The sequence below is a fragment of the Ipomoea nil genome, unplaced genomic scaffold (genome assembly GCF_001879475.1).
Source record: "Ipomoea nil cultivar Tokyo-kokei standard unplaced genomic scaffold, Asagao_1.1 scaffold1576, whole genome shotgun sequence".
NCBI classification, from domain to species: Eukaryota; Viridiplantae; Streptophyta; class Magnoliopsida; order Solanales; family Convolvulaceae; genus Ipomoea; species Ipomoea nil.
Window position 1 is genome coordinate 842,259 of NW_017618004.1, and position 12,971 is coordinate 855,229.

Sequence of the window (12,971 nt, forward strand, 5' to 3'; positions counted from 1 at the left end):
TTAGGGCCTAAGGTTTAGGACTAAGATTCCGGATAATGTGACGGTAAGTGGAAGTGACGTGAGCAGCTGACGAGTTGAAATTTGAGCAGTGTAGCGCGGCATAAGTAGTCAGCTTTGGAGTAGCTGATGAGTCCTGTCTGCATTCTGCACCCTTTTCATAATTCACATTTGATTCAGCAACGTAACAAACAACAACACAACTACACAAGCATGGCAGGAGAATCAGATTCGTGCATTGGATGCATGCATGCATGGACCATTTTTTTTGGTTGCTAAGATCCTCTTTCCTTCGTCGTTTTGCATTTCTATTTTTCTTAAAAGAAGCTCAAAGGGTGCATGTTTTGTCTTCATGTATGAATTGAATTACCCTTTATCCACAATAATAATTACTATAAAAAATAATAATAAAATTAAACGATCCACGATATGTACTGATGGTGCAGTGTTAATATATACTTTGATGAGTATATACTCTAATTTTGGGTTTGTGTTTCAAGTGTTCATGTGGGTTTTACGAGCTAGTATTCTTTAGAATAGTGAACACAATAATTTATTACAATTCAATGAGTAGTTGTAGTATATGTTATTATACAAATTACTAACAATATCTAGCTAAAATCTATCTAAAAACATAATATGTCTTAATCCAAATTATATCTATGATTTATGTCCATTTTTTCTGTTATGTTTTTTATTTATACATTTGCTATAAGAGTTGTATTATATAATTTTTTTGAAAAAAAAAATATCTTTATCGTTGTAACTTCTGTTATCTTTTTCCATTACTATCACCATGTACATGTATACACAATACTTTTTTTTTATATATATTATTCAATGGTAATAATGTATGTAGACATTATATATTGTAGGGGACATTTCAATTTTAGTCTACCATAATTATTTTTGTCACATTGCGTCCACTATTATTAAAAGTGTTCCAATTTTAGTCCATGAAAAATCTAAAAATGGACTAAAATTGGAACACTTTTAATAATAGTGGATGCAATGTGGCAAAAATAATTATGGTGGACTAAAATTAGAAAATCCCCTATAATAGTAGGACCAAAAATGGAATTCACTCTAACGATTTAGTCCATTAATTATACATATATTGTATACTCAGTCCATGAATTATTATCATATATACTTTCCCCTTTAATTATGTACAAAGTGACAGTTTTAATCCAACAAATTATATTAAAATAACATTGCATTTCAAATTCTCAAATTATTGAAGGACATATTATTCATTCCATAAAGTTTTCTCAAATTTTCTCAACTAATCATTCCCGTAGTGGTGTTGCCCCTCAATTTTCCTCCCGTACGGTACGCAAAAGGCAATATAATGTACCGTTTTGAAAATTGAAGAGCAATATTTACACCACTAATAATTCAGGTTTGACATTGATAATGGGTATATCTCCAGGCCAACAGTCTCACCCTTAGAATAGTGCTTATAATGGGGATTAGTTACTATGTTTGACAGTAGAAATCATAGGTAGTAAAAGAAAATGATACATTCGTTAAGACTTTGTGGGTGAAATTTTGACCACGCCAATAACTCAATAAGATAATGGTTTGGTCAATTTAGTAATTAAGGAATGCGCAAGCTGCTACCCTTCTTTTTTTCTTTTTTTCTTTTTTTTTTAATTTTTTTTTATATTTTATATTATTATTATTCAATTTATTGTATTATTATTATTATTATTATTATTATTATGTATTATGTATACCCTTCTTCTTATTATTATTATTATTATTATTATTATTATTATTATTATTATTATTATTATTATTATTATTATTATTATTATACCCTTTTGATCATTTTATATGTTAATCGCTAATCTAAACAGTTAATTTTATTAAACATCTTTTTATATAATCACTGATACAATCCACTGGTCAAACTCGCTAACACAATCCGTTATTTGTTAACCGCTAATACAATCTGCTACCACTAACCGCTGTTTGCCAAACAAACTCAAACCCTGTCTTTTTCAGCTCAAGCAATACATCTTCACCAAATCTTTAAGAGGACCCAAGATTGAATATATATATATATATATATATATATATATATATATATATATATATATATATATATATATATATATATATATATATATATATATATGCAACAAGTTGGAACTTTTGATATTGATGCTCTAGCTTGAAGGGTTGTTGAAAATAATTGTTCAGTTGTTTATCCAAATATATCTTTTAGTATTCCTAAGATCGAGTAGACTTATCTTCCTAGAGCCTTGCTTCCATTTATTATATATCTTAGCTTTCTTTGTACCTTTAGTTCCGATATATTGCCCTGTTGCTGAGTAATGGGTTCATGAGTTGTATTTACAATATTATTCATATCCCAACACAGGTATTGCTGGTTGCAACATTCACATTAAATTCAAAACCCAATCTTTTCAAAAACTGCTTACAGTATAGCTCCCAGCACAAAACAAAGATGGATTTGTAACTTAAACAAGATTAGAAGAAACTTACTGCCCAAACATTTATTCAATATTCCCAACGTCACGTTTTCCCCAACTTCAAATTTCTCCCAAACATGTGCTCAGGCTTTGACAAGTTACAGCAACGAGTTTATGGCGGCTTGAGAATGGGGCAGTTTTATTTGCGAGGACTTGACACAAGATTGCATCGCACACTCGACGGGCCTTGCTTTTATCAACTCATATTTCCCAGGCATACGTATTTCATCTGCACCCAAAGAAAAAGGACAGACAACAGCTTAGTATGGGGGAACTCATCTTTCCAACCAGTATTGGATCACCAGTCTCATCAGGGATATGCAATTTGAAAGTTCTAAACTTCAGAACTAGTATAACAGAATATATGTGAAGAAGTATCAGATGTCCTATTCTTTGCCAGCTATCTTAATAAAAAAAATAGCACAAAGCAATTTCATATATATACGTACTTCTAGATATTCATCCATCCCATACTTTGAACCTTCTCGGCCCAGACCTGACTGTTTCATGCCACCAAATGGAGCCACCTACACAAAAAGAAGACCAGCCATGGGAAACTTGACCTTTGTAAAGATGTATTTAACAGAAGATGACCAACCTCAGTTGAAACTAGTCCTTCATTAATTCCAACAATTCCATACTCAAGAGCTTCTGTGACTCGCCAAGATCGTTGAATATTTGATGTGAATATATAGGCTGCTAGACCTACCAATGAAGCAAAATTGCATTAAGGAGTTTAATCATTTGAACTCCAACGCATATAGTTGAGAGTATCTAACAAGTTTTAGAGGTAGCAGTCTAATATAAAAGGGAGTGTATGAATGTCAGCAAGAAAAACATAGGAAATGATAGTCTGAGATTTCTATCCAACCTAGATTGGATATAACACACACATATGGCACAAACCTGCATTGGTATCATTAGCCAATTGGATAGCTTCTTCCTCAGTCTTGAACTTCAAAAGAGGTGCAACAGGCCCAAATATTTCCTCCCTGAATTGGGAATTGAAAATTGAAAATTCAAAATTAAATAAAACCCTTAATTCTGTCGAAGAACTCTTATGTAGCACTAGACCACTAGTAAGAAACACAAAAATTTTGGCAGCATTATTGGAAAAAGGTTATACACTGAAAAATTAGGTTTTGTTAATGAAGGCCAAGTATTTGAACAACATATACAATGGTGCTTTAACTAGAATCCTCAACAACAAAGTATCTTAAACCTTCACAACTGACTTAAGTTTCCACTAAATGACTAATACTATAATTCTAATGACAGGCTAAATCTCAATGATTTCTTGTCTAAGGTCCTCAGCAACATTTGGACATGCCATCTAAATACATGCACATTGGTTGTATTAATAAAATAAAGGAAAAATCACACTTTCCGTCCCTTAACTATTTTGGGTGTTGAAATGCGGCCCTTAATTGTAAGGTGAACAGAGACTTATTTGTAATATAAGTTGAAGGATCATATATACAATTGAGGAGATAATTAAAAGACCAAATGTGTTCACCTTATAATTAAGGAACCATATTTACAATTGATTATATAATTAAGAGACCAAATGTGTTCATGTTATAATTAAGGGATCAGATTTCAACATGGGAAATAATTAAAGGGACAAAAAGTACATTTTCCCAAGAACAAATTGAGATAAGAGTAAATTGCACTTCAGGCCCTTTCGGTGTGTTGTGGAATTCCACTCCGATATCAATTAGAATAAGTGTATGACTATTGTGACAGTGTCATGTTTAGTCCCCCCATTGGGATTCCGTCCAAACAGAAACTAAAAACATAATCTCTTAGCACTCAACTCGTGGCATATAAATTCAAATAAAGTAATTCTGATTTTAGTCACGCACCGAATCTGGTCAATTTTGAAGTCATGTACCATAAGTTGAAATGCTACTATACTAGAGAGACCACAACTGGAATTTTAGAGTCCACAACTGGAATTTACTCTTGAGAACAACTACTAGTTTACCTTGAGAGAAGCATCTCACTTTTGACATCAGCTATCACAGTAGGTTGATAGAAGGTCATGCCAAGACTATGTCTCTTGCCTCCAACTAAGATTTTAGCCCCCTTATAAATACAAAGTATATTACTTTATTAGTAAATGACCGTACACCTTTTACAAAAATATTCTTATTCAAGCAAAGGAATACTGAAAGCAATGACCATTTAGTTCAAAAGGGATCATAGTAACCATACAAGGAATAGCACCTCATTATTTGTTAACTCCATTGTAATGCTAACTCTATAGTAATGAGAAGCAAACAGAATTTGCAACCAAAACATAGTCTAAAACGATCAATGGAAATAATAATTGACACATTTAGTCTCTCAAAAATAATTTTTCATGTGGAACTAATTCAACAAACCTTTGAAATGGCATCCTGCATAAATCTTTCGACCTGTGACAATTGCAAAACATGTCAAATAGGGTAGAAAACATCAATTCACACATGCAATAGAAAATGGGAAGTCTTAAGAAAAGTGACCTTTTGTACTGCTGCTTCATTAATTAGAGGCCCCTGCATGAATTGAGCTATTCACTATGTGCAAGCTAGTAATAGATATGAACAAAAGGTAAAATACAAGGCTATAATCAAAGTTCAAAATGAGAATGTGCAGAATATAGAGTAAAAAAGATTTTGAGTTCATTTCAATAATACAAAATTTAGTTACTTAATAATGATGAAAATAAGCTAAGCTGTTAGCTGTGAAATTACTCAGCGCAAATCCTTTTAGAGAGACCATCTACCTGCACAACACCTTCACCAAAGCCATCTCCAACTTTCATATTTTGGACAGCATTTGATAAAACTTCAGCAAATTTGTCATAAATCCCTATAAATTGAATTAAAGAGACAACTTAAGTGATGCAAAACAACTCTTAACAAGCTGAGATGATGAAATACCAGAATATGCTTCATAAAGATTCATTTAAGTTTCTTTGGTGTTTTGACTATTCCACTTTTACTTAAAAAGCTGTATAGATTCTAAATAAAGAATCATTTCCTTGTAAAAACAGAACTTCAAAAATAAAGAAGTATACAGTGAAAAGAGCATCCTGATGCTCTTTTCTGCTCATACCTTCTTGAACAAGTACTCTGTTTGCGCAGACACATGTTTGCCCACTGTTTCGGAATTTTGTTCCCAACTGCCAACAAATAAGAAAGGAGCATACAATAAATATGACAACCAAGAATTCCCTTGAGGACACAAGAAATGCATATATAATTATTATTATTATTATTACTACTACTACTACTACTACTACCTACTACTATTATTATTATAAAGTAAACTAAAGAAATGTATTTTGTTACCTACTATTTAGTTTAGCTAAATACTTGTGCCTACATGGTCAAGTTTCAATCACAAATCCTATTACATGAACAGGCTTCAGTGAACCTATGGGATACACAGAAGTTACAGAACAGTCCCACCAGAAGTTCTATAAAAACTCAGGGTTCCTCTTACTATTTCAAATGTCAAATAGCTGCAACAACTTTTTTCCTTACAAAATTTAGAAAGTATTTTCATTAGATATTAAATATTTAGAAAGAATCAAAGATATGTTGCTTTAACTTACAGTTCCTCTTACAGCTACATCAAGGTCAGCATCATCAAAAATTATGCAAGGTGCATTTCCACCAAGCTCAAGTGACACCTAAAACACACAAAACAGTGTGAGTCATATTAGTACTAACTAAAGCCTCTTCATTCAGGTTACAGACTACACACCACAGACACATACCTTTTTTACTGTAGCAGCAGAACCAGCCATCAATTTCTTTCCAACAGCAGTTGAACCTGTAAATGTAATTTTCCTTACCTATGTTCAACAAACAGAGAGTATCAATCAAAAATGTCCACATGAAACCATTTGAAAGATGGAAAATTACATGATAACTCATAAAAGATGTATTCTAACACTAGAAGACCTGTGGGCTTGCAAGCAAAGCTTCCCCAATATCAGGAGCATTTCCCATAACAACATTTACCGCACCCTAAACAATGAAGGCATCGCATGAATAAGAAACAAAACGAGAGAGCAGAGACAGTTTGAACTTCATAAAAGGAAGTGGAAGATGAGTTAATTTCTAGACAAGGCATAAAAGTTTGTAAATTGTGTATTTTTAAGAGGCAGATTGTGCTAACATGTTAGAAAACAATATCTACTCTTCCTAACAGTTGAAAATCAATACATATGACACCTAAGCATTTTCCACTTCTTTGTTCCAACATATAAGAAATAATTAACCAAGTTGAATAATAAGTCTTCCCTTGTAAGTTTTAACTCATTTCATTTCATGTATAAGCTCTCTTAACTTTTTTTCTGGTTCCCCAAGCATCAATATGCCCACAATGAGTGCTCCACTTGGAATATCTTACTAACTGCATGTCATGAGTTTTAGGAATATAATTCATTTTGGCAAACACATAAGCACATACACATGTAGCTTTGACTATGAAAATTTAAAAATCCCAAGCTTTGATTAGCCTCAATGTTGATGCAGCGTACCAACATCACTAACCACTGGGGTAGCTTAGGCTTATGTACTATTAGATGCTATCCACCTGGGCTTCATTATAACCAAATAGATTGGCAAGGTGGAACTTGGCAAATTATTGAGTGGACCTGTGGGGACCACGATCCAAAACAACGTCATTTTTATGTTTGAAAAAAAAAAAATCCTTGCTCTGGGCGCGTGTTAGAATAATGAACATTCTGCGATAAGATAATGTATTTTATGAGTTAGAATAATGTACTTTATATGTGTTAGAATAATGAAATTTCTGGGGTAAGATAATGTATTTTATGAGCTAGAATAATGCACTTTATATGTGTTAGAATAATGAATTTTATGTGTTAGAATAATGAAATTTCTAGGGTAAGATAATGTATTTTATGAGTTAGAATAATGTACTTTATATGTTAGAATAATGTATTTTATGAGTTAGAATAATGTACTTTGTGTATTTGGACCTTGGTCCACACACGGTCCACACAATAATGATGGGTGGAACTTGAGGTTTCTCTTATCAATTTGTCATAGTTATAGATGTGATCAGGAACTATGTAGTTCTACAATGACAAAAATATGCTTGATAACTGGTTTAGGAAAATTTCCAACCTCCATACTACAGCAAAGAACAATTGTTCATCACAAGATGCCAATATCAACATAACACCATAAATGACATGCCCATGAGCAAAATTACCGGTGGTATTCCAGCTTGCAAAGAGAGCTCGGCCGCTGCTAAGGCAGTCAAAGGTGTAAGTTCAGAAGGTTTTATGACCACCGTACAACCACAGGCAAGAGCAGGACCAACCTGAGATAAATATATCATCAGATTTATAACTTGCATACCATACTGTATCATAAGTTGCTGGTGACTTAGTGCCAAAAGAAACAAACAAAATATGATGGAAAAGGGTAAGAAGACAACTTAAAACACACCTTTCGTGTAATCATAGCCAATGGGAAATTCCAGGGTGTTACCGCACCAACAACACCTACAGGCTGCAACAGAAACCCATCTTTCTTCAATAAATAATATCAGAACAAACAAATATGATTTCTTATTTGCAGCATCATTAAAAGTCTTTACTATAGATAAATACACCAGTTATCACATGTATAGATACTGGTGGTTATGAAGTCACAGTAAATCGTTTTTATAGGATGATGATGCTAAAGAAAACCCATAATATTAAAATTCAGATAATCGGAGTATACCATACAAGTTAAAATGCTTTAAACCTCTCATGTTGCACTACTTGGATTTCATGCAGTTTTCTCTCCCGTGAGAGTGACAGGATACAAAATTTTCCAATTTTTATCAATAAGAGCTTGTGTTTGGATTGCTCAAGTCACCTGCTTTAAAACAAACAAGCGACGATCTGGTAATGTTGCTGGAATGATATCACCATATACTCGTTTAGCCTCCTCTGCAAAGAACTCAATAAAGCTAGCCCCATAACTAACCTGTAGATTACACAATTAATTGATACTATAATAAAAATGACAGAGCAAAGCTTTAACATAAAAAAAGTTCAAATAAGATACCTCGCCAATGGCCTCTTTTAAAGGTTTTCCTTGCTCTAGTGTCATAAGTTGCCCAAGCTCTTCCTTGTGGATCATTAGCAAATCAAACCTTGATACATACAGAGAGAAATCAGCTTACCATGGATAATGAAATACAGTGCAACTTGTGTTTTCAAATGTATAAGTAGTGATTCAGAAGAGCAAGGCCAAAATTTCAACTTGACACTTTGATGGGATCTTAAATAAACTCCTGGTTTACAAGCCATGTCCACATTAGGAACATTCTAAAATACTTTGGACTTTTGGAGTATTGGATATGAAATGCAGGTTCTAAGCACTACCGGAATACATATTTATATGTTTTTCTAACATTAAAAACATTGTCCTTCTGCAATTTTGTTGTGTTTTAACTTTTTCTTTTTATTTTTGGGGAAAAAAAAAGAGCCTTTGCGTTGTTTCTGCTTTCCTTTTCTAAAGGAAATTTGAAAAAAAAAAAAAAAAAAAGAGGGGGGAAATAACAATAAAAATAAAAACAACAGCAAAAATTCATAATACATGGGCACACTGTACTTCTAATTACAGTGAGGTATCAAACACCCTGATATGGATGCATCCCATCAAGTCATGTCAGGTATCAGGTTGGGGAAATTCTAATGTGTTTCCTGGGCAAGGTTGGCCCAAGGGCACTTTGTAAGCCCATAATGAGATGCTGGCCTAAGCATCCCAAGCTCAGCATTAGGCAAGACTAATTCCAGTTTGGCCTCAGATCTATTACATCTCAAGCTAGGAGTTCGGCTTACCAAGACCAATGAAAGTTTGTATCTGATTGGATTTTAGGTCACCAGTCCTCAACTCCTCATGCAAATTGTATAATGTGAGTTTAGTCAGGATTATGCCTATCCCTATAAACACACCTTCTGCCTAGCATTAAGCCCATCTAGCAATAAATTTTACCATAAGCAATTGCTATCTTTTAGCTATTGTAATCACTTTGAACTTGGGATCTCTTGATTTTAGTTCAAGTTTCCTCCCAGTCTTCGGTTTCCTAACTTCTTTCTGGTGATTGTTGGTGACCACTACTCAAGATTCAAGAATTATTGATGGCACGTAAGTCAAAGAACCTAGTCTGAAAATATGCAGGTTTCATTATTGGCAGGATCTCGGAGCACTTGAGGGGAGTGGTCATGCAACTTCAGGGCTCAATATCACATACAAATAAAAGATAACAAAGCTAACTGTTATGCTAATTTTGACCATTAACTCTACATTTTTTTAATAGCACCTCATTACCACTTTTCACTGTATTGCTTCAACGATAAGTCATAACAAAGCCATCAGTCTCTCATTTTTTTCTGTGCCAATCAAAGTGATTTCTGGTCACTCCCATTGCTTTGTTGCTTTGAGCAACAATGTTCTCACTTTGAGTAAGTCAAGGGAGACCCATGCACCCGGCTTCCATTTAGGGAGGATAAGTGAAAGCAAGATCCTTAAGTTCACTTTTATTTTGAAAAATGATAAAATAAAACAAAATAAAATAAAAATAAAAGGACAGAATATATTTTTGTATTTAAAATTATTCAAAAAAAAAAAAAAAATCATCACCAAACAGCCAATAAGCATGTCATACCATTTCCTTAAGCATTTGCTCCTTTCAGCAGCAGTAACTTTGCTCCATGCTTTAACAATAAATATTGAATATATTAGGAAAGACCAGTAGATGCTAGGACAGCTACAGACAGAGATATGCATATACATGTATTTCAGTTAGGGACAATGACAAATGATCATGAAATTATCAATGAAAAGCATAGATTACATACAAGAACGAGAATCATTCTATGCATTTTGGCACAAATGTAGATTTATATATGTTATGAAACCAAATCAAGGCCAGATTGAATCATAGTGTCTAACAATATTTTTAGAAAGAAACACAAAAGAAAGCATCACAAGAACTATTTATGAAAACCTTACAATGAAATGCATTGGAGGCTGAAGCAATTGCATCATTGGTCTCTTTCCTTCCCATTAAGGGGACATCAGTTATTACCTCCCCTGTTGCAGGGTTGCACACCTGCCACAGCAATGAACATGTTCTTGAAAGAAGATAGCAATTCAGAGGTCAAAATGCTGGAATGTTTCATCACGCTGTTTCAATCTTTTTTTAATCTTGTTTTCTTTGTTTATGGGGAAGAAAGAATACAAACCTTCATAGTCCTTCCATCATGAGCATCAACCCATTTCCCTCCGATGAGGGCCTGACTTTTCAACAACCCAGATCTATTTAGGTGAGAAGCTACACTTGATGATTCAGTACTTACCTAGACATTAAAATTTAAAACCATTTACATTGCAAACCTTATTGAGCTCAAGTTTATTTTAATAATAATAATAATAATACTTAATAAACTATCTAATTGTTCAAAAATTTGATGCTATGTTGGGTAAAACTTATAATTACAGATTATGATAATGAATTGCAAATAATTAACTACAACTTACTTATGAATCATTGTTCAAACAGTATACACATCTCACCAATTGTTATATCATCCTCCCTGGAAATACGACTCCAGGGGTATTTTCATTTTAGTTGAAATTCATGTTCATTTCACTAAGGACTGAAGAATAGCTAAGCGCCTAAGCTAACCCAAAAATGAGAACACAAGTTTAATCAAAACATACGCTTCAATTTACCATGGAAATAAGTTCTAGAAAAGAAACGTGAAGACCAAAATGAAACTGAATAAGCATGAAATCCAAGTAAATTGAAAATTGAGAATCACACATGTACCTAAAGTACAACATAACTTGCCCGTATTCCACAACCCCCAATCCTAATCATAAGTTTCAATCTATAATCTCAATAATCTGATTAAAAAAATACACAGAATGGGAGGAGTGAAACGATCAATCTGAAGAGCAAGAATGAGTTTTGCCGAATTAACAGACCAACAATCTAATTATTCATTTTGATTGAATATTATAAAACAAGACAGAATGGGAAATTTACCGCTCGAGCAAGTGCGACTGGCATGTGAGATGAGGCCGAGTGGCAAAGGAAAAGGTTGCGACTAGTACCATAAAGAGTCGCCATGCGAACAATTGCAGACATCATTTTCGCGTCTACCAAACCCGAATATCACTTAGCGTCGATGACAGCACCGCCGATGGAGACTTCCCGATCGTCGCCTCAACAGTTACAGTAGTAAGAGTAGAATGCGCCAAAATAGAACGCCTTCAAAACGAAAACGGAGTAGAATGATCCAAAGTAAAATTTGTCTATTATGTGGGCAAATTATACCGGGCACCCGGCGCACAATGCATTGTGCACCCTGATTAAAAGGACGATGTTTTGATCATGTTTATTTTTAGAATTCCTATTTCTCGTTTATACTGTTAAATTAAAAAAAAAAAAAAAATATTTCAAATGTACATACATTCATAACAGAATACACAAAAAACTCATAACATAATACATATAATCTAACATAATACATAATACACATAAACTCATAACATAATACACATAAACTAATAACAGAATACACATAATCTAACATAATACATATAAACTCATAACAGAATACACATAAACTCTTAACATACTACACATAAAATCTTAACAATAAAAATGACGTCGTTTTGGTCAAGGCGCACACAGGGGCGGAGCCAGGATTGAATAGTGCAGGGGGCCAACTACGGTTGAAGTACTAAATCAAATACATTGATATCCCGTTAACATATTTCTAAATAATCATTACATTACAAATTTAATAAAGTTTAGAATAAATCATTTATAATTGAATCTATATTAAATTATTTTGCAATATGCTTTTCAATGCACATTGCTTTGTATGGATGAAAGAATGAAAACATTCACGTATGTTTTACAAGATTATTGATTATTTCTTGAAAAACCCTAGCTCTTCACAACATAACATAATCTCAATTGTTTTCTCAAATACATATACTACACAATTGTTACATTATTATGCATTTTAAATTAAATACAAAATTTATCACATAACCACAAATTTACATAATTACCAAACAAATGCACCTTGATATCCATTATTTAGAATTTAAAAAAAAAAACAACTATTTAAGATAAACAATAGAATATGAAACGAAAATTAACTAAACAAGTAGTTAGAAACAAAAATATAAATATAAATAAAAAACAAAAATTAACTTGAAAAATATGCATAAATTTTATTAATAACAAATTATCTTGTTATAGCGTATATGCCGCTATATGTATGGTTCTAGAGAGAGAAACTAGTAAGTAGGTTAAATGAAGTTTAATTTGAATGTGAGTCAACAATATAAAAAAGACATAATTTGAAAAGGGAGAGAACTAAAAAAGTTGAGAAGATGAAGAATTTTATAACTTAACCAGTAAAAT

At 32.9% G+C, this 12,971-nt stretch overlaps 1 protein-coding gene across 3 annotated transcripts; it reads right to left on the bottom strand.

Annotated features, from left to right (window-relative positions):
- Nucleotides 1-2,333: 2,333 nt before the first annotated feature.
- Nucleotides 2,334-11,831, bottom strand: LOC109190816 (succinate-semialdehyde dehydrogenase, mitochondrial). Of its 3 annotated transcripts, none has more exons than XR_002055799.1 (21): nt 11,577-11,831; nt 10,771-10,884; nt 10,538-10,637; nt 10,191-10,239; nt 8,585-8,672; nt 8,393-8,503; nt 7,976-8,038; nt 7,737-7,847; nt 6,455-6,520; nt 6,268-6,345; nt 6,103-6,180; nt 5,601-5,667; nt 5,269-5,354; nt 5,006-5,038; nt 4,886-4,918; nt 4,486-4,586; nt 3,405-3,490; nt 3,097-3,203; nt 2,948-3,025; nt 2,595-2,727; nt 2,334-2,494 (listed from the first exon to the last, which is right to left on the bottom strand). XR_002055799.1 is itself a non-coding variant. In XM_019341442.1 (20 exons), the coding sequence occupies exons 1-20, from the start codon at nt 11,679-11,681 to the stop codon at nt 2,695-2,697; spliced, it is 1,587 nt and encodes a 528-aa protein (XP_019196987.1). In that variant the 5' UTR covers nt 11,682-11,831; the 3' UTR covers nt 2,349-2,694. The 3 variants fall into 3 exon arrangements, 1 of the variants encoding a protein (XP_019196987.1); XR_002055800.1 differs by having other exon boundaries at nt 2,349-2,506; nt 2,594-2,727; XM_019341442.1 differs by having other exon boundaries at nt 2,349-2,727.
- Nucleotides 11,832-12,971: the final 1,140 nt, after the last annotated feature.

Excerpts from the sequence above, each read along its gene's own strand:
- LOC109190816 (XM_019341442.1), bottom strand. The coding sequence starts at position 11,681 with ATGATGTCTGCAATTGTTCGCATGGCGACTCTTTATGGTACTAGTCGC. Across the intron at positions 10,885-11,576 it reads CAGTCGCACTTGCTCGAGCG|GTAAGTACTGAATCATCAAG; the intron begins GTAAATTTCCCA and ends TTTAATGTCTAG. Across the intron at positions 4,919-5,005 it reads ATGAAGCAGCAGTACAAAAG|GTCGAAAGATTTATGCAGGA; the intron begins GTCACTTTTCTT and ends CAATTGTCACAG.